Source organism: Narcine bancroftii, chromosome 5 (genome assembly GCF_036971445.1).
Source record: "Narcine bancroftii isolate sNarBan1 chromosome 5, sNarBan1.hap1, whole genome shotgun sequence".
Taxonomy (NCBI): Eukaryota; Metazoa; Chordata; class Chondrichthyes; order Torpediniformes; family Narcinidae; genus Narcine; species Narcine bancroftii.
In genome coordinates, this window is record NC_091473.1 from 186,257,889 (window position 1) to 186,285,142 (window position 27,254).

Sequence of the window (27,254 nt, forward strand, 5' to 3'; positions counted from 1 at the left end):
CCGAAACCACAGCCACAACAAAAACCAAGATCCATTTTAGTAAAATATATTGGAGAAAGCAATGAAGAAAATAAGAGAAGACAAAAAGCCACTGGAATACAAAGGTCAAAAAATTTTTTTCGATCCAGACATAAATTTTGAACTCCTGAAGAAGAGAAAGGAGTTTAATACAGCAAAAACGATCCTATGGAAAAAAGGATATAAATTTATGCTAAAGTATCCAGCGGTACTTAAAATAGTTATTCCAGGGCAGCAAAACAGATAATTCTTGGATCCGGAGGAAGCAAAAAAATTTGCAGAACAACTACAAAACAGAACAACTACAAAACAGACAGAGAGAGGAAGATATGTAACGAGAACAAAAATGACCACAAACTATATGTATGTGTGTATGTAGGTATATATATGCATATATATATATATATATATATTGTGTGTATGTGTGTGTGTATATATATGTGTGTGTGTGTGTGTGTGTATTTATATATATATATATATATATATATATATAAATAGAATATAAGTAAGAATTAAGAAGGGAAAGAAAGGAAGTATGGGGGGAATTAAGAGAGTGACCTTTGTTATATATGAAGATTAAAATCTTTTCTGGGGGGGGCTGGGTGGGGAGGAGTTACGGTCACTGCGAAATCAGTTGACGCTTGCGAGTGAATTCGCAAATCCAAATGGAGAGGGGAGATGTGGTTGCCCGACAAGGGATAAAGGGCAACTCAGAAAGGGAAGGGGATAGTGGGGTTAAAGAAATTTTAGATAGGAGAATAAGGGAAATGTTTGATGTTTTAGAAATGTTGTCTTATAAAGTGTTCAAAACAAGAAAGCAGAAATGGATAAGAAGGAAAGGTGATGATGAGGAAACGGAAAGGAAAGATAAACAAAGTATGAAATGGCTATGTTGAACTATATGACTTTAAATATTAATGGAATACATAACCAAATCAAAAGGAAGAAACTCCTAAATTTACTGAAAAAAGAAAAAATTGATATAGCATTCGTGCAAGAAACACATTTAACTGAAATGGAGCACAAGAAATTAAAGAGAGATTGGGTAGGACATATAACAGCAGCATCATATAATTCAAAAGCTAGAGGAGTAGCTATATTAATCAATAAAAATGTACCAATCAAAATAGAAGAAGAAATAATAGATCCAGCAGGGAGATATGTAATGATAAAATGTCAGATATATTCGGAGTTTTGGAATTTACTCAATGTATATTCACCTAACGAAGAAGATCAAAAATTTATGCAAGATATTTTTTTGAAGATAGCAGACACACAAGGGAACATACTGATAGGAGGGGATTTCAACCTTAATTTGGATTCAAACATGGATAAAACTGGGAAAAAAATTAACAGAAAGAACAAAGTAACCAAATTTATAATTAAATCGATGGAAGAAATGCAACTTTTGGATATATGGAGGAAACAACACCCAAAGGAAAAGGAATATTCATATTATTCGGGTAGACATAAAACATACTCAAGAATAGACCTATTCCTGTTATCAGCTCGTATGCAAGACAGAGTAAGAAAAACAGAATATAAAGCTAGAATATTATCGGACCACTCACCCCTGATATTGACAATAGAGAAGTGTCGGGTTACAAGATTAACGCAAATAAAAGTGAAGTAATGCCAATGAATAATGCGGATTTCTCAAAATTTAAGAAAGAATCACCATTCAGATGGCAAATGCAAGCAATACGATACCAAGGTATACAAATAAATAAAAACCTCGGCCATCTATATAAACTCAATTATTATCCATTAATGAAAAAATTACAGGATGACTTAGAGCATTGGAAAGACTTACCACTAACACTAATAGGAAGGATAAACTGTATTAAAATGAACAATTTCCCAAGGATACAATACCTATTTCAGGCATTGCCAATACACATGACAGAGAAATTCTTCAAGGAGTTAAAGAAAATAATAAGGAAATTTTTATGGAAAGGGGGGAAACCGAGGATAGCACTAGATAAATTAACAGAGTGGTATAAACAAGGACTGCCAAACTTTAAAAATTATTATAGATCCGCACAATTAAGATACCTATCAGATTTTTATCAAACAAGGGAAAAGCCAGATTGGACTAGATTAGAACTAGATAAAATAGGGGAGAAGATACCTGAACATATATAAATGGGATGAAAAATTGGTACAACGTAGGAATTCTCCAGTATAACATCATCTGCTCAATATTTGGAAGAAGATTCATTTTGAAAGGAATAAAACAAATTACCAATTACCAAAACTAATACTGACGCAAAATCAGCTAATCCCTTTTACAATAGATAACCTTTCCTTTAGAGAATGGAAGAAAAAAGGGATCAAAAGAATAGAAAATTGCTTTTCAGGAAATAAATTACTATCCTTTGAACAAATGAAGGATAAATATAACTCAAGATACAGTGTTGGCAAACTACCAACTGAAATCCTACTTGAAGGACAAATTGGGAAGCACTCTGAGGTTACCAGAGGGAAGTAATTTTGAATATGTGATTACAGATACAATGATAATCAAAAAATTTATAACAAATATGTATATTAAACTGCAAGAAAAGGAGAATGAGGAAACAAATGGTAAAACTAAACAAAAATGGGAACAAGATTTAAACATAAAGAAAAAGAATGAAACATGGGAGATGTTATGCTCTGGAACTATGAGAAATACAATAAACACGAGGTTACGTATGATACAATATAACTGGATACACAGGCTATACATTACACCTCAAAAGTTAAATAAATGGGACCCAACAGTATCTGACAGATGTTTTTGTTGTAAAAAAGAAATGGGAACAACAATTCATGCAATCTGGATGTGTGAGAAAGTGAAAAAAATTTGGGAAGGTCTAAACCAGATATTAAATAAAATCACAGAAAGCAATATACCAAAAAACCCAGAGATCTTCCTCCTAAATAACATAAAAAACAAAGAATTTGGACTCGATTTGGATGGTGCACAAAAAAGATTTGTTAAGATAGCCCTAGCTGTAGCAAAAAAATGTATTATGTCAGCCTGGAAATTAGAAGATAACTTGAGAATACAACAATGGTATATAGAAATGAATAAATGTATTCCATTAGAAAATATAACCCATAATTTAAGAAATAACATTACAATATTTGAACAAATATTGTTGAGGAGTGTTTAACAGCTCTGCCTGTACTCGTTAGAATTTAGGACCGTCCACACATGGATACAATTCCCTGAAAGTGGCATCACAGGGAGGTAGAGTTATAAAGCGGACGTGAAGGGTGCCTGAAGAGGACTCGCAAAATCATTGAGGACCCCTTCCACCCCACACACAGCTTTTTCCAGCTGCTCCTGTCGGGGGAAGAGATTCGGGAGGATCAGAGCCAGCACCCCACCAGGCTGAGGAACAGCTTCTTCCCACGGGCAGTGAGAATGCTGAACGACTGATGAAACTGGTCATACAATCCCTACAATTTAACAATATTTTTATATGTGTACTACACATATGTGCTACATTTACCCATGTGTTTACACTGAGGACCTTGTTTCGTCCAGTTGATAATTGAACTTGAATGAACTTCTGGCACATTGGCCTTCATCAAAGTATTGAGTACAGGTGTTGGGATGTTACGGTGAAGTTTGTACAAGACATTGGCCGAATAGTATTGTGTGCAGTTTTGGCCTCCTAACGACAGGAGATATCAATAAGATTGAAAGAGGGGGAGTCACGTGATGGAGTAGTGGCCGGTCAGGGAACTCCAGCCCTCTCCGGAAAAGTTTTAAAAAAATACACAAAACACAAAGGCACAAGAATAAAAATTAAAACAAAGTGAAAGTAAAGGTGGGAAGAAAATGGCAGCGAAGAAAGAAAAGTCGAAAGCAACGGGAAGAAGAGAAGAAGAAAGAACGTCGGAAGAAGAAGATGAAGGCCTTACCTGTCCGAGGAGGCCCGCCACGGAGAGAGAAGCCCGCTCCTTAAGGTCAGTTGAAGTCCCGAGCTCGGGACTACAAAAATGGCTCGCGGAGCCAAGTAAAAGTGCGCAACCACGCATGCGCGAGGAGTCACGCATGCGCGATGCGCATGAAAAAAAAAACACTGACGGGAGGAGGGACCAGCTGAGGAGTCGATCTCCACAGCTGAGGATGACAGCTGCAACACAACAACAGGAAGAAAACAGAAAATAAAGAGAACAAGAAAGAAGAGAGTAAAAAGAAAACAAGGAAACAACAGATGACCAACCCAGAGGAAGAAGAAGAAGAAGAACATAGAGAAATGGAAGAAGAAGGGAAAGGCAAGACAATGGATATTTTTTTTTAAAGAATATATGGAATCAGTAAAAGAATGGCAATTACAAGAATTTAGTGAAATAAAAAGAATTAAAAGTGCAGAAGAAAAAATGAATAGATTAGAGATGGTCATGTCAGAAATAGGAAAAAGAGTGGACAAGGTGGAAGAACGAGAAACAGCCGTAGAAATGGAAGTAGAGGACTTAAAAAAGAAATTAGAAGAATCTAATAAAAAAGTTAAAGAGACACAAGAGCTGTTAGCTCAGAAGATAGATATAATGGAAAATTATAATAGAAGAAATAATATAAAGATAGTGGGCCTTAAGGAAGATGAAGAAGGCAAGAATATGAGAGAATTTATAAAAGATTGGATCCCCAGGGTCCTAGGAAGACCAGAATTCCAGGAAGAAATGGAAATAGAAAGGGCACATAGAACATTAGCCCCGAAACCACAGCCACAACAAAAACCAAGATCCATTTTAGTAAAATTCTTAAGATATACAACAAGAGAAAATATATTGGAGAAATCAATGAAGAAAATAAGAGAAGACAAAAAGCCACTGGAATGCAAAGGTCAAAAATTTTTTTTCTATCCACACATAAGTTTTGAACTCCTGAAGAAGAGAAAGGAGTTTAATACAGCAAAAACGATCCTATGGAAAAAAGGATATAAATTTATGCTAAAGTACCCAGCGGTACTTAAAATAGTTATTCCAGGGCAGGAAAACAGACTATTCTCGGATGCGGAGGAAGCACGAAAATTTGCAGAACAACTACAAAACAGACAGAGAGATGAAGACATGTAACGAGAGTAAAAATGATCACGAGCTATATGTATGTGTGTATATGGGTATATATATATATATGTGTGTGTGTGTGTACATGAGTGTATCCGTATTTAAAGGAAAATATATAGAGTATAGATAAGAATTAATAAGGGAATGAAAGGGAAGAGAGGAAGTAAGGAGGGAATTAAGAGAGTGACTTTTTTTATACATGAAAATTGAAATCTTTTCTGGGGTGCTGGGTGGGGAGGAGTTACGGTCACTGCGAAATCAGTTGACGCTTGTGAGTGAATTCGCAAATCCAAATGGAGAAGGGAGATGTGATTGCCCGACAAAGGATAAAGGGCAACTCAGGAAGGGGAGGGGATAGTGGGGTTAAATAAATTTTAGATAGGAGAATAAGGGAATTGTTTGATGTTTTAGAAATGTTGTCTTATAAAGTGTTCAAAACAAGAAAGCAGAAATGGATAAGAAGGAAAGGTGATGATGAGGAAACGGAAAGGAAAGATAAACAAAGTATGAAATGGCTACATTGAACTATATGACTTTAAATATTAACGGAAAACATAACCAAATCAAAAGGAAGAAACTCCTAAATTTACTGAAAAAAGAAAAAATTGATATAGCATTCGTGCAAGAAACACATTTAACTGAAATGGAGCACAAGAAATTAAAGAGAGATTGGGTAGGACATATAACAGCAGCATCATATAATTCAAAAGCTAGAGGAGTAGCTATATTAATCAGTAAAAATGTACCAATCAAAATAGAAGAAGAAATAATAGATCCAGCAGGGAGATATGTAATGATAAAATGTCAGATATATTCGGAGTTTTGGAATTTATTCAATGTATATTCACCTAACGAAGATGATCAAAAATTTATGCAAGATATTTTTTTGAAGATAGCAGACACACAAGGGAACATACTGATAGGAGGGGATTTCAACCTTAATTTGGATTCAAACATGGATAAAACTGGGAAAAAAATTAACAGAAAGAACAAAGTAACCAAATTTATAATTAAATCAATGCAAGAAATGCAACTTTTGGATATATGGAGGAAACAACACCCAAAGGAAAAGGAATATTCATATTATTCGGGTAGACATAAAACATACTCAAGAATAGACCTATTCCTGTTATCAGCTCGTATGCAAGACAGAGTAAGAAAAACAGAATATAAAGCTAGAATATTATCGGACCACTCACCCCTGATATTGACAATAGAGAAGTGTTGGGTTACAAGATTAACGCAAATAAAAGTGAAGTAATGCCAATGAATAATGCGGATTTCTCAAAATTTAAGAAAGAATCACCATTCAGATGGCAAATGCATGCAATACGATACCTAGGTATACAAATAAATAAAAACCTCGGCCATCTATATAAACTCAATTATTATCCATTAATGAAAAAATTACAGGATGACTTAGAGCATTGGAAAGACTTACCACTAACACTAATAGGAAGGATAAACTGTATTAAAATGAACATTTTCCCAAGGATACAATACCTATTTCAGGCATTGCCAATACACTTGACGGAGAAATTCTTCAAGGAGTTAAAGAAAATAATAAGGAAATTTTTATGGAAAGGGGGGATACCGAGGATAGCACTAGATAAATTAACAGAGTGGCATAAACAAGGAGGCTTACAACTGCCAAACTTTAAAAATTATTATAGAGCCGCACAACTAAGATACCTATCAGATTTTTATCAAACAAGGGAAAAGCCAGACTAGATTAGAACTAGATAAAATAGGGGAGAAGATACCTGAACATATATTATATAAATGGGATGAAAAATTGGTACAACATAGGAATTCTCCAGTATTACATCATCTGCTCAGTATTTGGAAGAAGATTCATTTAGAAAGGAATAAAACAAATTACCAATTACCAAAACTAATACTGACGCAAAATCAGCTAATCCCTTTTACAATAGATAACCTTTCCTTTAGAGAATGGAAGAAAAAAGGGATCAAAAGAATAGAAAATTGCTTTTCAGGAAATAAATTACCATCCTTTGAACAAATGAAGGATAAATATAACTCAAGATACAGTGTTGGCATACTACCAACTGTAATCCTACTTGAAGGACAAATTGGGAAGCACTCTGAGGTTACCAGAGGGAAGTAATTTTGAATATGTGATTACAGATACAATGATAATCAAAAAATTTATAACAAATATGTATATTAAACTGCAAGAAAAGGAGAATGAGGAAACAAATGGTAAAACTAAACAAAAATGGGAACAAGATTTAAACATAAAGAAAAAGAATGAAACATGGGAGATGTTATGCTCTGGAACTATGAGAAATACAATAAACACGAGGTTACGTATGATACAATATAACTGGATACACAGGCTATACATTACACCTCAAAAGTTAAATAAATGGGACCCAACAGTATCTGACAGATGTTTTTGTTGTAAAAAAGAAATGGGAACAACAATTCATGCAATCTGGATGTGTGAGAAAGTGAAAAAAATTTGGGAAGATCTAAACCAGATATTAAATAAAATCACAGAAAGCAATATACCAAAAAACCCAGAGATCTTCCTCCTAAGTAACATAAAAAACAAAGAATTTGGACTTGATTTGGATGGTACACAAAAAAGATTTGTTAGGATAGCCCTAGCTGTAGCAAAAAAATGTATTATGTCAGCCTGGAAATTAGAAGATAACTTGAGAATACAACAATGGTATATAGAAATGAATAAATGTATTCCATTAGAAAAAATAACATATAATTTAAGAAATAATATTATAATATTTGAACAAATATGGGAGCCATACATGAAACATAATAGAGAAAACCTACCGGGGACATCTACCACCTAAAATGACAGAAGGAGAAGGAAATGAAAAGAATTGACTCAGTGGAATTTCTCATTTATTTTTATTGAGTGACAACATTGTTTGACAGGTTTAATGTATCTTAGATTCTGTACTTTAAATGAATGGGAGGGGAGGTAGGGAGGGTGGGATGGGAAGAGGGAGGGGGGAGAAAATGACACTGTATATATTTGAAAAGAAAAATGTATATATCTTGATCAATGTGGTTTATAGTGTGAAAAATAAAAAAAATTTAAAAAATATAAGATTGAAAGTGTACAGAGGAGATTTACAAGGACATTGCCAGGACTTCAGGAACTAAGTTACATAGAAAGGTTAAACAGGTAGACAGTGGTTCTCATCCTTTTTCTTTTCAATCACATATCACTTTAAGTAATCCCTCTGCCATCGGTGATCTGTGATTAGTAAGGGATTGCTTAAGATGGTCTGTGGATGGAAGGAAAAAGTTTGAAAACCAATGTTTTAATCATCCCTCATTGACTCGTTATGTGCATGGTTTCAGAACTCCAAAGGAAAATGAGCAATTTTTCTCAAGCAAAATATTTCAGGAACATTTGGGTCGAGAGCAATGATTCTCAACCTTCCATTCCCACCTTAAGCAATCCCTTACTAATCACAGAACACCAATGGCAGAGGGATTATTTAAAGTGGGATGTGAGGGGAAAGAAAAAGGTTGAGAACCATTGGGTTAGGACTTAATTCCTTGGAACGTAGAAGAATGAGGGGAGATTTGAAAGAGGTGTACAAAAAATAACAGTGGGAAAGAGTAAATGCAAGCAGGCTTTTTCCATTTCGATTGGGTGGGTGGGACAGGAACTAGATGGCATGGGTTAAGGCTGAAAGCGGAAAAGTTTATGGGGGGACTTCTTCACTCAAAATGTTGGGAGTGTGGAATGAGCTGCCAGCTGAAGTGGTGACTGTGGTCTCAATTTGGACAGGTACATGGATGGGAGAGGTATGGAGGGAAATGGGGAAAGCCCTGGTCAAAGGGATGAGATGCAAAATCAGTTTGGCACAGACAAGAAGGGCCTGTTTCTGTGCTGTCATGTTCGACGGTTCTCAGTGTTGGAGGAATTCGGCAGGTCATGCTGCATTCACGGAAAGCAGCAGGCGGCCAAGGGTTTGGGCCCCAAGCCAGACTGTAAGCTCAGGGAGAGGGAGGATGAGGGCAGCTGTACGGCAGCCGAAACCAGACTCAGCTCGCCTGGCAGGAAGGCAAGGGTCAGCAAGCACGACGCTGAACTCAGCACAGCTGCAGCCCAGGAATCAGGTGGACTGTGGTGAACCTGGATTTCCCACTGCTGTCTCCCCTTTCTCTTTTTCTCCCCCTCCCCACCACATACACTCTCATCCTATTATTCTCTCCTTTCCCTTTCCCACTCGTTCTCAGTTCTCCCTTGCCAATTTTAAACTCGACTGAGTCTAATCTTAAGAGAAACCAACCTCAACTTCTCCAAGGTCCACGAGTCCAAGGACATTAGATTAAATTATCCCCTTGCGCCTGCAAATGAACGCCTTACCTCCGATTCCAGACAATCCACCCTCTCCTGCAGTTGCTGGATGAGCAGATCCTTCTCTTCAATCTGCTTCCTGGATGCCTGAAGCTACACAAGGAAAGAGAATGGCCCCTGAAAGTTTTGGACACTCAAAGAACGCAGAGAAGCAGCAGAGACCTTGGTTTCTTTCCTCCCATATTCCCAAGGATGGGCAGGGAGTTAGTGACTTTGTGCAGCCTTTGGTGTGAGAGTGAGAGGTAGAATTGAGAGGAGCTAATGGGAATGTTTTCCTCCCTTCCCTCTCACCAAGGGACGGTAACGGTGTCTCACAACTTTGGAGAGGATCAACAAGGACAGGACAGTAGGCGTCACCAACATTTTCTCCAGCAAAGCCTTTGACAGGATCCTACTGCGCAGGCTAGTTTGCATGGAAACCAGGGTGAGCTCGCCAATCGGATAGGAGACAGGGCCCACCTGTATTGTAAGAGATAGCAGTGCCTGTGCTGAGCAGAAGCCGTGAGGAGTTGCAGACAATGTTCCCTCTAATTTTTAGTACTCCGTGTGCCCAAAATCTTACGTCATGCAAATTTTTTCCTGTGACAGAAGTTCGTGTGCACCGAATGCTTGTGCAAATGTAAACTTGAAATTGTTTCAAGATAATTTTGGCACAGCCCATTTCTCATGGTGAATAAAACTCTATTGGGCTATTTTAATATTAAAACTGACTAACCAGTTAATATACAGTTATCTAAGAGAATATTTTCAATGAATTAATTACTATATTATTTTAGGTATCTAATCTTTTGTATGCACATTAATTTCCTTTGTGTGCTGGTTGCAAACAGTGTCCACAGCATAGAAGGAACAGTGGTTGCAGGGCACCAGGAATCAGGGAGAACACCCCCAAATTGAGAAGGAGAAGCAGAGGAAATGACACCACAGAACAGTGACCACGCCGGAGTACCAGCAAGGGGCTCAGCAGCTGAGGGACTGGGGGCGACTTGCGGTCAGGGGACCCGCACGGGCTGCAGGAATCTGGCTCATGGGAACCAGGGGTCGGAACCAGGGCAAGGAGGGCTCCCAAGGAGGCCTCAGACACTGAAGGCTTCTTGATCGGAGGTTCGGATCTGGAGCTCGAGCGGCCAGTGTATCGAACAGAAATCTGTGCGGCTGCAGGAGGTGAATCCACAGACACTCAGTGCCTCTGAATGGATCCTTCTCTTTCTCCTATTGTTAGGGGTGCTGGGCAATGCTCACGGTGACTCTTTGTTTGACTTATACACATGATCTTTTTCATCTTTCATTTGCTACAACATTTTTCTGTATTATAACGATACAATAAAAGGATCGTTTTAATGCAGAAGGCCACAATCAAACCCAGCACAAGGAGACCGAGCTCCGCACACTGCTCACCTGCTCAATCATCTGCCGCACTTTTCTCTGCTGACTCTGTTGCATGTCGCCGAGGTGCGAGATCTTCTCCCGCAGAGTCTCAACCTCTCTCTCCAGCTGCACTGACCTGCAGGGACAAGGAATGAAGGAGAAGATTCAACCCAAGAACTCTCCACTTTAAGCAAACCCTTTCTAATCCAAGAGCACTGGTGGCATAGGGACTGCTTAAGGTGGTGTGTGAATGGGAAGGAACGGTTGAGAATCACTGCTCTCGACCCAATTGTTACTGAAATATTTTGCTTGAGAAAAATTGCCCCTTTGGAGTTCTGAACTCGTGCCCATAACGAGTCAATGAGGGATGATTAAAACAGTGGTTTTCAAACCTTTTTCTTTCCACCCACAACCCACCTTAAGCAATCCCTTACTAATCACAGAGCACTGATGACATCGTGATTTCTTAAAAGTGGGATGTGAGGGGAAAGAAAAAGGTTGAGAAATACTGACCCACAGTTACACACAACATTGAGGACATCGACAACAAAGGTATGAAACATATATCAGTGGGGGGGGGGGGGGGTTAATGGGTTTGTCACGGCCAGTGCCCAGGCTGCTTTCTTTTTCTGGACTTCTGGTTGGGATGGAATATTTCCCCCCCCCCTCCCCCCCCATCACCAATTCAGGGGTAGACAGGGGAAGGTAGGGAGGCGAGGCACGATGGTCCACACTATAATCGTGCCCTTCTGGAATTTGGGGATAGTTGCCAAATGTTCGGGGAAGTGTTATACTTTTGGGTACAGAGGAGATTAACCAGGATGTGGCCCGGATTGGAGAATGCATCCGATGAGGCAAGGTTAGTAGAGCCAGGGCTTTTCCTTTTGGAGAAAAGGAGGGTGAGAGGTGACTTAATGGAGATTATGAGAGGCATAGATGGGGTGGACGGCTAGTGCCTTTCCCCCTCCCCCGGGGGAAAGAATAGCAAACACCTAAGGACATCTGTATAAAGTGAAGGGAGGAAAGTTTAGGGGAGATGTCAGGAGAAGTGGGGTTTTTTTGATATACAGAGAGCGGTGGGTGTCTGGAAGACCTTCCCAGCACTAATAGTGGAGGCTGGATCATTAAGGACATTTAACAGACTTAGACAGAGGTGGAGAAGGTTTAGATTGGTGAGGTAGGTTTGAGAGGGCCGGGCTGCAATCACAGGTGGGCGAGGTTGGAGAGAGGGAGGGGTACCCTCTGACATCCCAGCCCCAGTGGAGTGAGGGGGGGGTCCTCTCCCACCTCTACCATACCTGTGGCGGTGTGCCTCATCATCCCGATTCTGAGCCCTCATCTCCTCCAGCTGCTTCTCTCTCTCTTGCATCCTGCCGACCAGGATCTGGTGTTCCTGCGTCAAGACATGCAGATGCCACTGTCAGTTGGATTCTTCCCAACCCTCCTCCCCGCCCCCACCCTCCTCTCCTGTGCCAAAATGTGGCCCCTCAGCACCTTTTCCATCCTGGCCACCAGCCTCTGGAGCTCCTCGATCTGCTTGTCCTGCAGGCTGACCTTCTCCTCAGACTGCCAGAGGGCTTTCCTGCTCTCGCGCAACTCGCTGGAGTATTGGTTGGCCTGTTGCTGGGAGCAGAAGGAAATAAATCAGGCTGGACACAATTGTTCCAAGTGTGAGAGTATATGGAAATGTTTCTGGGAGATAAATTGGGAAAGGTTCATTGGAGTAGGTCACATGCAAACACTTTAAAACAGATCTTATTTGAAATACTGGAGACATAGTGACTTCTCACTCCTTTTTGCAAGAGCTTTAAAGAGTGCTCAAGAGATTTCACAAATGGATTCTAGTTTACCCAAAAGCAACAGATGAAAGAGAACGCTGGCTCCACTATTGTCAGCAGGAGACTTGGTGTTGCAAGAGGGTCATGTGGTTTTGCAAGCAGAGAGAGCCAAACAGGTTTTCTCTCAGCCTCAATGTGTGAGAGAGAGAAGCAGAGATCACTTGACAGTGTCAGCCAGCAGAAGTTGCTGGGACTGGAACAGGACAAGTTGGCAAGCTTGTGGAAAAAAGACGGGTTGTGAGTTCTTAGTTCAGCCTGGTCGAAGCCTTTGTGGTTCATGCAAGAGGCTGTCTAATGTTTCACTTGGAAAAAATGAAACAAAAGAACTCTGTGGTGACCTGAAAGAAAGAGGTTATCATCTGGAGAACCCTGACGGGGGCAAGTTTCATCAGCAAGATACTGGAGTGGCCAATGGAAGTACATCAGTTGTGGATGTCCTGGAACAACACATCTCTCTCTGAAAACCAACAGAATGGTAACTATTCAACTTTCAAGCACCAATGCCTGGTGAACTTTATACATGTTAAATTCTGTGCACAGTACAAGAATTGCCTGCAACCAGTGAACTTGAAGGAGTGAGAAGTGAGGTTGGACTGTGAACTAAAGAACTTTTCTGAACTTCCACACACATGCACTTAGAATTAGAAGGGGATTAAGTTAAGTTAATAATAGATAAGTTAAAGTTTGATTCTGTTTTTATGTTTAAAGATAATAAAAGCAACCTTTGTTTAAATAATTGCTTGTCATGGTGAATATCTACTGCTGCTGGGTTTATGGGTCCTCTCAGCTCATAACAAAAGATCTCATTATACCTGCCTCCAACCACCAGCAGCACATTCCCTGCACCCACCCTTCTTTGTGTGAAGAATTTACACAAAGAATTTACCCCTTACGTCCCCCTCCCCTCCATACTTACTCCCAAGCATCTTAACTCTATGCCCCCCTCGTGTTAGCCATTACAGCCCTGGGGAAATAGCCTCTGGCCGTCCAAACCTCTCATCACACGGTTAGCCTGGTGGTTCAAATCTGTCACAATCCATAAGGAGCTTGACCGTTCTCCCCGTCCCTTCATTGGTTTCCTCCAGGAGCTCCAGTTTTCTTCCACTGTTCAAAACGTACCAGGGGCTCTCAGTCAATTAGGTTTAATCAGGTGGCTTGGGCTCGTGGGCCAAAGGGCCTGTTACTGTGCTGTTAGTCTAAAAATTAAATCTTGGACACCTCAATCAGGTCCCCCTCATCCTCCATCACTGCAAAGAAACAAGACCAAGTTCACTCAACTTATCCTCCGAAGCTGTGCTCTCCCATCCGGGCAGCGTCCTCGTGAATCTCCTCCACGCACCACGGTGGAGGTAACACCAGGTGTTCACAGAAATCTCCTGAAGCAACATCTTTCTTTAAAAAGGTGCTCCGGTATTACGGGAAAGTAAGGCCAATTAGGCACAACAGAATCCCACAAACATCAGCCTGCTGTATCAGGGAAGGGGGCTTTGTTAGGGTCCACAAGGAGGCTTCGTATAACTGACTGAAGGTAACTCAATGATGAGCATACAGCTTGTGCTCATCAGCCTGGATCCAGAAGATATTGGGGAAGGGGAGAAAAGAGAAGGGAGAGAGGGAAGGGGATGGGGAAGAGGTGGTGGGGCTGGGAAGCAACACCGTGAGCTAATTGTCCAATACCAAGATAGATGGACTGTGACTCCATTCCACCTTCCCCGCCCCACTCACCTCCAGGACCCGGCTCTCCCTCTCGTGCCTGGCCTCAGCCTCCTTCAGTTTTCCATAGAGCCTCTGCGTTGCTCGCCGCATCTGCTCCGTCTCCTGCTCCCCCTCCCTGCCATCTGTCTGGTAACAGAGGAAGGCAGTGAGTGGCACTGGACAATCTTCCCCGCCCCCTCCCTCCTTCCTGGGGTAAAGTTCCCCTTCATAGCCCCACCCCCTCTTCCGGTCATTCTGTCCTTCAAACCTGTTTCGACGTTCAAGGGCTGTGGCACTGATGGGGGTGTGGGGAGAAGTGAGTTGGGTCGTGATGGATGGGCCGAGTGATCCTTTTTGTGCTACAGCCCTTGAACACGCCAAAGAGAGCTAGAGTCAGTAGGTTAATGAGTCACATGGGTGCATTGGGCAGTACAGTGCATTGGGCAGTGGGTTGGAAGGGCCTGTTACTATGTTCGATCTTGGAATTTAAACTTAAAACTCTGAAACCAAGTGTCATAGTCTGATTCAGAGAGAAATCCATCTGGCTTTACCTCTGACGTGGAGCAATAATCGGCAGTGTTGAACCGGACTTCATTCATCCCGACAGAGAGATGGTCACGGATCTTTTCCATCGAATGTCTAACCTAAAGACCACCATTTAGAGAAAGTCAGTGGATGCACGTCAGGTTCTTGCTGTTCGAATTAGAGGCAGAGCGAAGCTCCCTCTCCACCATCCCATCACATACTCCCGGGGTCAGACACAGAGTGAAGTTCCCTCTGTACCATCCCATCACACACTCCTGGGGTCCGTCACAGAGTGAAGCTCCCTCCGCACTGTCCCATCACACACTCCTGGTTTCAGTCACAGAGTGAAGCTCCCTCCACACCGTCCCATCACACACTCCCGGGGTCTGACAGGTCTCTTGAACACTCCCATTGCATGTGTTGCCCTAGTCCATTCTTTTTTTTTTAATTTTTTTATTTTTCACACCATAAACCACATTAACCATGATACATACTTTTTCCTTTTCAAATATATACAGTGCCATTTTCTCCCCCCCACCGCCCTCCTCCCATCCCACCCTCCCGTCCATTTAAAGTACAAAATCTAGGATACATTAAACCAGTCAAACAATGTTGTCATTCAATAAAAATAAACAAGAAATTCCACTGAGTCAATTCTTTTCATTTCCTTCTCCTTTCATTAATTTAGGTAGTGAATGTCCCCGGTAGGTTTTCGCTATTGTGTTTCATGTAAGGCTCCCATATTTGTTCAAATATTTCAATATTATTTCTTATACTATATGTTATTTTTTCTAATGGAATACATTTATTCATTTCTATATACCATTGTTGTATTTTCAAATTATCTTCCGATTTCCAGGTTGACATAATACATTTTTTTGCTACGGCTAGAGCTATCTTAACAAATCTTTTTTTGTGCATCATCCAAATCAATTCCAAATTCTTCGTTTTTTATGTTACTTAGGAGGAAGATCTCTGGATACTTTGGTATATTGTTTTCTGAAATTTTATTTAATATTTGGTTTAGATCTTCCCAAAATTTTTCTACTTTCTCACATGTCCAGATTGCATGAATTGTTGTTCCCATTTCTTTTTTACATCGAAAACATCTATCAGATACTGTTGGGTCCCATTTATTTAACTTTTGAGGTGTAATGTATAGCCTGTGTATCCAGTTATATTGTATCATACGTAACCTCGTATTTATTGTATTTCTCATCGTTCCAGAACATAGCTTCTCCCATGTTTCCTCTTTTATCTTTATATTTAAATCTTGTTCCCATTTTTGTTTAGTTTTACCATTTGTTTCCTCATTCTCCTTTTCTTGCAGTTTAATATACATATTTGTTATAAATCTTTTGATTATCATTGTATCTGTAATCACATATTCAAAGTTACTTCCCTCTGGTAACCTCAGACTGCTTCCTAATTTGTCCTTCAAGTAGGATCTCAATTGGTAATATGCCAGCACTGTATCTTGAGTTATATTGTATTTATCTTTCATTTGTTCAAAGGATAATAATCTATTTCCGGAAAAACAATTTTCTATTCTTTTGATCCCTTTTTTCTCCCATTCTCTAAAGGAAAGGTTATCTATTGTAAAAGGGAGTAACTTATTTTGCGTCAATATTAGTTTTGGTAATTGATAATTTGTTTTATTTCTTTCTACATGAATCTTCTTCCAAATATTGAGTAGATGATGTAATACTGGAGAACTTCTATGTTGTACCAATTTTTCATCCCATTTATATAATATGTGTTCAGGTATCTTTTCCCCTATTTTATCTAATTCTAATCTAGTCCAATCTGGCTTTTCCCTTGTTTGATAAAAATCTGATAGGTATCTTAATTGTGCGGCTCTATAATAATTTTTAAAGTTTGGCAGTTGTAAGCCTCCTTGTTTATACCATTCTGTTAATTTATCTAGTGCTATCCTCGGTTTCCCCCCTCTCCATAAAAATCTCCTTATTATTTTCTTTAACTCCTTGAAGAATTTCTCTGTCAGGTGTATTGGCAATGCCTGAAATAGGTATAATATCCTTGCAAAAATGTTCATTTTAATACAATTTATCCTTCCTATTAGTGTTAGTGGTAAATCTTTCCAATGCTCTAAATCGACCTGTAATTTTTTCATTAGTGGATAATAATTGAGTTTATATAGTTGGCCGAGATTTTTATTTATTTGTATACCAAGGTATCTTATTGCTTGCATTTGCCATCTGAATGGTGATTCCTTCTTAAATTTTGAGAAATCTGCATTATTCATAGGCATTGCTTCACTTTTATTTACGTTAATATTGTAACCCGACACTTCTCCATATTCCTTCAATTTCTTATATAATTCTTTTATTGATAGTTCTGGTTCTGTTAAGTATACTATAACATCATCCGCAAATAAACTGATTTTATATTCCTTGTCTTTTATTTTTATCTCTTTTATATTATTTTCTGTTCTTATCAATTCCGCTAGTGGTTCTATAGCTAACGCGAACAATAAAGGTGATAGTGGGCATCCCTGCCGTGTTGACCTGCTTAAGTTAAATTGCTTTGATATATATCCATTTACTGTCACTTTCGCCAATGGTCCCTTATATAATGCTTTAATCCAATTAATATACTTCTCTGGTAAACTGAATTTTTGCAATACTTTGAATAAATAATTCCATTCTACTCTGTCAAAGGCCTTCTCTGCGTCTAAAGCAACTGCTACTGTTGGCGCTTTACTCCCTTCTACTGCATGAATTAAGTTAATAAATTTACAAATATTGTCTGTTGTGCGTCTTGTTTTAATAAATCCAGTTTGGTCTAGATTTACCATTTTCGGTACATACTCTGCTAATCTGTTTGCTAATAGTTTAGCTATTATCTTATAATCTGTGTTAAGTAAAGATATTGGTCTATATGACGCTGGTGCGAGTGGATCTTTCCCTTGCTTTAGTATTACTGTAATTATTGCTGTTTTACATGAATCTGGTAAGCTTTGTGTTTTATCAATCTGGTTGATTACTTCCAGGAGGGGAGGAATTAATAAATCTTTAAATGTTTTATAGAATTCTATTGGGAATCCATCCTCTCCTGGTGTTTTATTATTTGGTAATTTTTTTATTATCTCTTGTATTTCTACTATTCCAAATGGTTCTGTTAATTTATTTTGTTCCACTATTTGTAGTTTTGGTAGTTCAATTTTAGTTACAAATTCATCTATTTTCCCTTCTTTCCCTTCGTTTTTAGTTTGGTATAATTGTTCATAGAATTCTCTAAAGTTTTCCTTGATCTCCTTTGGATTATATGTGATTTGTTTGTCTTTTTTCCTTGATGCCAATACCATTTTCTTAGCTTGTTCTGTCTTAAGCTGCCATGTTAGAATTTTGTACGTTTTTTCCCCTAGTTCATAATATTTCTGTTTTGTCTTCATTATGTTCTTCTCCACCTTATATGTTTGTAGTGTTTCATGTTTTATTTTTTTATCCGCCAATTCTCTTCTTTTAGTTGTATCATCCTTCATTGCTAATTCTTTTTCTATATTTACTATTTCCCTTTCCAACTGCTCTGTTTCCTGATTATAGTCCTTCTTCATCTTGGTTACATAACTTATTATTTGCCCTCTAATGAACGCTTTCATTGTATCCCATAATATAAACTTATCTTTCACTGATTCCGTGTTTATTTCAAAATACATTTTAATTTGTCTTTCAATTAATTCTCTAAAATCCTGCCTTTTGAGTAACATGGAGTTTAATCTCCATCTATACATTCTTGGAGGGATGTCCTCTAACTTTATTGTCAATATTAAGGGTGAATGGTCCAATAATATTCTAGCTTTATATTCTGTTTTTCTTACTCTATCTTGCATACGAGCTGATAACAAAAATAGGTCTATTCTTGAGTATGTTTTATGTCTAGCCGAGTAATATGAATATTCCTTTTCCTTTGGGTGTTGTTTCCTCCATATATGCAAAAGTTGCATTTCTTCCATCGATTTAATTATAAATTTGGTTACCTTGTTCTTTCTGTTAATTTTTTTCCCAGTTTTATCCATGTTTGAATCCAAATTAAGGTTGAAATCCTCTCCTATTAGTATGTTCCCTTGTGTATCTGCTATCTTCAAAAAAATATCTTGCATAAATTTTTGATCTTCTTCGATAGGTGAATATACATTGAGTAGATTCCAAAACTCCGAATATATCTGACATTTTATCATTAGATATCTCCCTGCTGGATCTATTATTTCCTCTTCTATTTTAATTGGCACATTTTTACTAATTAATATAGCTACTCCTCTTGCTTTTGAATTATACGGCGCTGCTGTTACGTGTCCTACCCAATCTCTCTTTAATTTCTTGTGCTCCAATTTAGTTAAATGTGTTTCTTGCACAAATGCTATATCAATTTTTTCTTTTTTCAGTAAATTTAGCAGTTTCTTCCTTTTAATTTGGTTATGTATTCCGTTAATATTTAAAGTCATATAGTTCAGCGTAGCCATTTTATACTTTGTTTATCTTCCCTTTCCTTTTCTCCATCATTATCTTTCCTTCTTATCCATTTCTGCTTTCTTGTTTTGAACACTTTATAAGACAACATTTCTAAAACATCAAACATTTTCCCTATTCTCCTATTTAAAACTTCTTTAACCCCATTCTCCCCTCCCCCTCCTGAGTTGTCCTTTATCCCTTGTCGGACAACCACATCTCCCCTCTCCATTTGAATTTGCGAATTCACTCGCAAGCGTCAACTGATTTTGCAGTGACCATAACTCCTCCCCACCCAGCACCCCCCCCAGAAAAGATTTCAATTTTCATATGTAACAAAGGTCACTCTTTTATTTCCCTCCTTATTCCCTCTATTCCATTTACCTCCCTTATTAATTCTTGTCTATACTCTATATATTTTCCTCTAAATACGGATACATTCATGTATGCACACTATATATATACACCCATATACCCCTTTACACACATACATATAGATCGTGGTCATTTTTACTCTTATTTCATGTCTTCATCTCTCTGCTTGTTTTGTAGTTGTTCTGCAAATTTCCTTGCTTCCTCTGGATCCGAGAATAGTCTGTTTTGTTGCCCTGGAATAATTATTTTAAGTACCGCTGGGTACCTTAACATAAATTTATATCCTTTTATCCATAAGATCGTTTTCGCTGTATTGAACTCCTTCCTCTTCTTCAGGAGTTCAAAACTTATGACTGGATAGAAAAAAAATTTTTGACCTTTATATTCCAGTGGCTTTTTGTCCTCTCTTATTTTCTTCATTGCTTTCTCCAATATATTTTCTCTTGTTGTATATCTTAAGAATTTTACTAAAATGGATCTTGGTTTTTGCTGCGGTTGTGGTTTTGGGGCTAAAGTTCTATGTGCCCTCTCTATTTCCATTTCTTCCTGTAATTCTGGTCTTCCCAGGACCCTGGGGATCTAATCTTTTATAAATTCTCTCATATTCTTGCCTTCTTCATCTTCCTTAAGGCCCACTATCTTTATATTATTTCTTCTATTATAGTTTTCTATTATATCTATCTTCTGAGCTAACAGCTCCTGTGCTTCTTTAGCTTTTTTATTAGATTCTTCTAATTTCTCTTTTAAGTCTTTTACTTCCATATCTACAAATGTTTCTCGTTTTTCCATATTTTCCACTCTTTTTGCCAATTCTGATATGGCCACTTCCATTTTATTCATTCTTTCTTCTGCATTCTTAATTCTTCTTTTTATCTCATCAAATTCTTGTAATTGCCATTCTTTCACTGATTCCATATATTCTTTAAAAAAAGATACATCCATTGTCTTGCTTTTCTCTTCTTCTTCCACTTCTTTCTGTTCTTCTTCTTCTTCCTCTGGATTGACCATCTGTTGTTTCCTTGTTTTCTTTATACCCTCTTCTTTCTTGTTGTCGTTATTGTCTGTGTTCTGCACCTGCTGCTGTGCTGCAGGTGTCTCTCTCAGCTGTGGAGATCGACTCCGCAGCTGTTCCCCCCTCCCGTCAGTGTGTTTTTTTTCATGTGCATGCGCGGTTGCGCACTTTTACTCGGCTCTGCAAGCCATTTTGTAGTCCCGAGCCCGGGACTTCCACTGACCTGTGGGAGCGGGCTTCTCTCTCCACAGCGGGCCTCTTCGGACAGGTAAGGCCTTCACCTTCTTCTTCCGACGTCTTTCCTTCTTCTTTTCTTCCCGTTGTTTTTGGTTTTTCTTTCTTCGCTGTCATTTTCTTCACACTTTTACTTTCACTTTGTTTTGGTTTTTAAGTTTGTGTCTTTGCTTTTTCTCTATCTTTTTTTAACTTTTCTGGAGAGGGCTTGAGTTCCCCTACCAGCCACTACTCCATCTCGTGACTCCTCTGCCCTAGTCTATTCCAGACACCACTATCTGCCCCTCACATCTCCCTTAAACCTTCCCCTCACCCCTCACCTTAAATGAAGGTCTTCAGCATTTACCATGTTACTCCTGGACAATTATCAATGCCCCTTGTAGATTTTAAATCTTCTATCTCCCTGCTGTCTCAAACAAGACCCAAAACATTTACCACCTCTTCTTTCCACGGCCATGACGAGAAATCAGTGAAACCAGAAGGTCTGCAGGCACTGTGACTCCGGAACAGAAACATTGGGGGAACTCAGCAGGTCTCGCAACATCCACAGGAGGTAAAGACCTGTCACCTTTCGTTCTAAGCCCTTCATCGAGGTACTGACGAAGGGCTCAAACCTGAAGCATCAGTTGTACTGTACAATAAAAATCCAACAATCCAGCAGCCAGAAATCCGGCCAACCTGGACTTCCCGAAATCTCTCGCCATGTGCGTGAGCGCCGGTGATTCACAGTGGTAACAAGCTACCACGCAGAAGTCGTGGAGATTTAAGAAAATATTTGGGGATTTCTTTTGTACTTGAAAAAAAATTCATTTATAAACTATCAAAATTTGTTTGTATATTTTCCTTAAATTTTAAAAGTACTACCTGAGAATCCAGACTGACGCAATCCCCAAGCAGTCTGGATTTTTCCCTCCTCTAGACACTGTAGGACTTGCTGAGATTTGTTTTTAAATTAACTGTACAGCATGTAAACAGGCCTGTTCCACCCATGAGCTCGTGCCAAACCCACGCAGACCTGGGGAGAACGTACAAACTCCTTGCAGGCAGCGCTGGATTCGAACCCTGGGGGGGGGCCTCATTGGGGCTGTAACAGCGTTGCACGAACCGCTACGCTAACCGTGCTGCCTTTTTTCCAGCGCTGTTACGCATTCTGCTTCCACAGATGCTCCCCGGTCCCGAGAACAACTCAGGGAAGATGCACAGATACTCCCCCAGCTCCTCATGGATCGGAGAAAACATGCGACTGGATATTGTCAATGTTGACGAGCTCAGTAAGGCTTCAAGCCAACTAACCTCCTTAAAGTGGGCGAGTTCCATCCGAAGCCGGTCAAGAGAGGACTCCTGGGTCTCAGATTCCACGCCACGGACATCCAGCTCATACATCGAACGTACCTGGAAAAAACAGAAGTTCCGTTTGGGCGTCCGCACCTGATTGATATACCCAGCATGCCTTCGCTGAAGGTCTGGTCACAGTGAGGGCATTCCATACGGTCAAGACAGTCCGTCAACCAGACAAGGCATTGCCACACATGGCCCTTACCCCTCCCACCCCTTGGGCATTTCCTGTCAATCAGAGAGTCCTCTGTGGCACTGCTACTGAGGATAAAGTGTGACAGGGACCCTTACATCTATCTCCACAAGAGGGTGGGCGACTGTCTCCTCTCCATCGCAGCCATCCCGTGCATGGAGGGCGACATCCCAGTTATACAGGAATAATCTGACTGGCTCCTCTCACCACCAGCCAGGCTATGTCCGCTGCTTGTGACCATTGGCGATGAAGCATTCCACCAGAAGATCTGAATGGTCTGCTCAGTTCACCAACGCAGCATGTCCTTGTCTCTCTTGGTGAAAATGCAGATTCACCAAGGGCGTGTGGAGAGGGAGGCCAAGCTCCCGGTCACTATTCATCCCCAGCAGCAATGCGACAGAGGACTCTCTGAGCTATGGGCTGTTCCCAGGGCCCACGTGCACATCTGCTGGAAGGCCAGCCCTTTGGTCCACCCAAAACCTGTTGGTCTTTCAGAACAAGGTCCAGAAATGCTGCGCATTCCAGGTTGCAGGAGGGTGTGTTAAGGGATGCACTGAGGTTAGAGTCTGTCCGTCACCGGGCATTGAGGGGCTGAGATGGAGGGGAATCCCCTCAAACAGCAGAGGGGGGGGCCACAGGGGTGGCAATGGTGTAGATTTGTACAGTGATAGAGATGGATATGAAAGGCCCGCTTTTGTAAATAATTTATCATGAATAAAAAAGTTTATTTTTGGATAAAATTAGGGGAGACGGAGAAATTTTTGCCACTGGATTGAACACAATGATGTCTCAAGGCCAACTGTACCATTTGACCAAGACCGTGATCAAGTGCCAACAGGTCCATGAGGAACTTTGGGGGGGGGGTGAGAAAGAGAGAGTCGACACATAGAGAAACCCCCTTCCACCTCGATCAGTGGAAGACTGGGGATTGGCTGACGGGGGGAGGGGGGGACCAAAGTAAGCTCGGGCCTGACTGGCAGCTCGCGTTTCCAGGCTTGGGCCAGCAGGAGACCGACCGACCCTGAGGGGCAGCGCTGCAGTAGTGGGGAGGCGTGGCGGGATCAACAAAACAGCGGATGCTCATGTTGCACAGTGGGCTTCTGGACCCCAGGGCATGTAGGGGAGGGAGAGAGAAACATCGGGGAAGGAGTTAAAGTGCATCTTCAAAAGGAAGGAGAGAGAGGATGGAGGGGCGGGTGCAACGGAGAGCGATTGAGATTCACAACGACACAGCGGTTTTACACACCCTGGTGGTTTCCTTGGCAAGTGGATCCTGTGCCCTTTTTGACAATTCCTCTCTCCTGTTCCGGGCTGGAAGAACCACATAAGCTTGCCCCACAGGCTGTAAATAGGGGAGACACAGGTGTTAAAATAACCAGGTTTGGTTCCAAACCAGCTTCACTCCCCAACGCCACTTGGTCGAACCTTCCTGAGAGATTCAACCTGGACCAAGATAATCCTTCACATCAATCCCATCCACAAGCCAGGGGAAGGGGAGAATTACCAAAATAAACCCCCCCACCAAGAAGTCTCCACCATTCAATGAGATCGTGGCTGATTTGATGACAGGCTCATCTCCACCTTCCTGCCTTTTCCCCTTATCCCTTAATTCTCCTTCTATGTAAAAATCTATCCAATCTTGTCTTAAATATATTTACTGAGGTCACCTCCACTGCTTCAATGGGCAGTGAATTCCACAGATTCCCCGCCCTCTGGGAAAAGCAGTTCCTCATCATCTCCATCCTAAATCTACTCCCCTGAATCTTGAGGCTGTGTGCCCTAGTTCTGGTCTCCCCCACCAATGGGAACAACTCAACTACCTCCATTTTATCTACGCCTTTCATAATTTAATCTATTTTTATAAGATCCCCTCTCATTCTTTCAAATTCCAGCGAGTCCAGTCCCAGACGACTCAGTCTCTCCTCGTAGCCTGAACCCCCTCATCCCTGGAATCAACCTGGTGAACCTTCCCTGCACCACCTCCAAAGCCAGTCCATCCTTCTTTAAGTGAGGAGACCAGAACTGCCCGCAGTTCTCCAGATGCGGCCCCACCAGGACCTTGTACAGTTGCAGCACAGCCTCCTTGCTCCTAAATTCAATCCCTCCAGCAGTGAAGACCAACGTCTCATTTGCCTGCTGCACCTGCAACCAATCTGTTGCAATTTATTCACAAGCCCTTTCAAGTCCTCCTGTATGGCTGCAGTCACCATTTAAATAATAATCTGATCTAACATTTTACCTTCCAAAAGTGGATCACCTCACATCTACCAACATTGTCCTCCCTCTGCCAGACCCTTGCCCACTCACTTATCCTATCCATATCTCTCTGCAGACTTTCCATATCTTCTGCACAATTTGCTTTTCTGCTCAGTATAGTGTCATCAGCATACACTGCACTCTATCCCCTCTTTCCAACATGTTAACAGTTGCAGGCCCAGCACCAACCCCTGGCACACCTCGCTCACCAACCAGAAAAACACCCCCGTATCCCAACTCTCTGCTTTCTACTGGTTAACCAATCCTCTATCCGTGCAAATACATCAGCCCCAGATCTGCATCATCTTCTATACAAGCCTTTATGTGACACCTTATCAAATGCCTTGTGGAAATCCATGTAAACTACGTCCACCTGTCCCCTTCTATCTACCGCGCTCGTTTTATCAAAGGATTCTGGTAAGTTGTCAAACAGGCCCAGCCTTCGCTGAATCCATGTTGCATCTGCCTGACAGATCCAGTTCGCTGTTTCTTCTTTAATGACAGCTTCCAGCATTTTCTCGACTACAGGTGTAAAACTAACTGGCCAATAGCTCCCTGCCTTTTTGCCCACATCTTTTTCTCTGAAAAGGGGCGTGAACTCCCAGCTCAGAATTTCGATGAAGCCGGGAACTTTTGGCCTTAATCAGCCCTTTACCAGAGTGGGAGAGATCGCTGGGTCGGTCAACCTCTGGGACTGCGGCTCCGTCCACTCCCACTGCCACAGGTCAGCTCAGGGGTCAAGGAGAAGAGGAGAGCCACCCACCTCGGCATCGATTGGTCTCTCCGTACCGGGTCCAAGTCATTCTGCAGGGTCAGTCTCAACCTGGCACATCCTACAAGGGAAACATATCCTGCATCAGAATCCAGAGTTGCCAAAGGGTGGAATGTACAGCACACTGTACAGGCCACTCAGGCCAGCAATAAAAACAATGAGGTTATTGTCATACACACATGTACAATGCACAGATGCTATGGAATTCTGACTTGCTTCTGCCAACACAGATGCGTCAGGTTCTTCAACTGCAATATGAATTGAATGGCCACAATACAGCCTGTCAAAACTCAGATTTACTGTCAGGGAACATTCACACATTACATACAACCCTGAGATCTGTTTATCTGAGGGGCCCAGACAGAATTTCTACTTGTCAGTATTGCAAAAAACTGTACTCAAGGGAGAGAAATGGGCACAAGAAGGAGATGCAAAGAGACTGTGCAATGCAGAAAATTAGTTCAGTTGACTTCGACATACAGGCCCTTTCGGCCATGAGCCCGTGCGCCCAATTACACCCAATTGACCTACAACCCTGGGTCATTTTGAATGGTGGGAGGAAAATCAGAGTTTCCCCCCCCCCACACCCCAGAGGAAACTCATGCAGACACGGGGAGAAGATGCAAACTCCTTACAGACTGCACCAGATTCGAACCCAAGTCGCTGGTGCTGCCAAGAGTCTTTAATGAGTCTCTGATTGTCAAGGAGCCTGATGGTTGGGGGGAGGGGAGCAGCTGTTCCTGAACTTAGTGGATGCGGGTCTTGTGGCACCTCCCCCTCCTTCCTCATGGCAACGGCGAGAACAGAGCGTGCGCTGGGTGCCGTCGTGCAAATTTCCTTGGCGGTGGGGAGGGTTTTGCCTGCCATGACCTGGAGCCGCATCCACTACCTTTGCAGGGCTTGATACTCAGGGGTATTGGTGCCCCCTGTGCCAGGCCGTGAAGCAGCCGGTCAACACGCTTTCCACCACGAGTCTGTGGAAATTCGGCATCATCAGTCAGATAATCATTTATTTTTGGTGTTTAATTTAGAGATACAGCACAGTAACAGGTCCTTCTGGCCCACAAGCCCATGCCACCCAAATACGCCAATTAACCTGAACCCCTGTAGGTCTTGGAGCATGGAAGGAAGCCGAGCACCTGGAGACAGACACGAGGAGAATGTTCGTACTCCTGACAGACAACACCAGAGTCAGAGATGGGTCGCTGGTGTTGTAGCAGTGTGGCACTAACCACATCACCCAAATGCGAAAGGACAGATAAATATTCAGCTGCAGTCAGTGCAAGAGAACCGGTGGCACTGTCAGCACCACGCTATCACGGGACCAGCGACCGGGGTTCGAACCCGGCACTGTCTGCAAGGAGTCTTCTCTGTTCTCTCTGTGACCTGTGTGGGTTTCCTGCCACCTTCCATGGGGTCGTAGGTTCATTGGAAAGCACAGGGTCGTGAGCAGGAAGGTTCTGTGTGGCTAATCGAATTTTTTTTAAATGTTATGATACTTAACACATGACATTTCAACAGGAGAAGATGCATCCTCTGGTGATCCCGAAGTGGTTTCTAGTTCAGACAAACAGGCCCAATTGTACACAAACCACTTATTTCCCCTCCGCAAATGAGCCAACAGACACCACCTCACTTTCTTTTTTACACAATTTATGTAATTTTTTAAAAAAATGTAATTTACAGCAATTTTGCCTGCAAAACTACAAATTTTCTGGCGCGCTCACGATGATA

General features: G+C 41.2%; 1 protein-coding gene across 3 annotated transcripts in view; it reads right to left on the minus strand.

The window, feature by feature from the left end:
• Nucleotides 1-25,509, minus strand: part of LOC138764354 (tuftelin-like) — a 28,412-nt gene extending 2,903 nt beyond the window's left edge. Inside the window, exons 1-9 of one of the 3 annotated variants that reach the window (XM_069940168.1) lie at nt 25,404-25,509; nt 23,739-23,834; nt 22,258-22,356; nt 14,901-14,993; nt 14,380-14,496; nt 12,311-12,433; nt 12,115-12,209; nt 10,847-10,952; nt 9,458-9,541 (exon numbers count right to left, since the gene is read on the minus strand). In XM_069940168.1, coding sequence (XP_069796269.1) covers nt 9,458-9,541; nt 10,847-10,952; nt 12,115-12,209; nt 12,311-12,433; nt 14,380-14,496; nt 14,901-14,993; nt 22,258-22,347 — 708 coding nt within the window. In that variant the 5' untranslated portion in view covers nt 22,348-22,356; nt 23,739-23,834; nt 25,404-25,509. Of the gene's footprint in view, nt 1-9,457; nt 9,542-10,846; nt 10,953-12,114; nt 12,210-12,310; nt 12,440-14,379; nt 14,497-14,900; nt 14,994-22,257; nt 22,357-23,738; nt 23,835-25,403 lie in introns of all 3 variants that reach the window. The other 2 variants (XM_069940167.1, XM_069940169.1) reach the window with 2 other exon arrangements.
• Nucleotides 25,510-27,254: the final 1,745 nt, after the last annotated feature.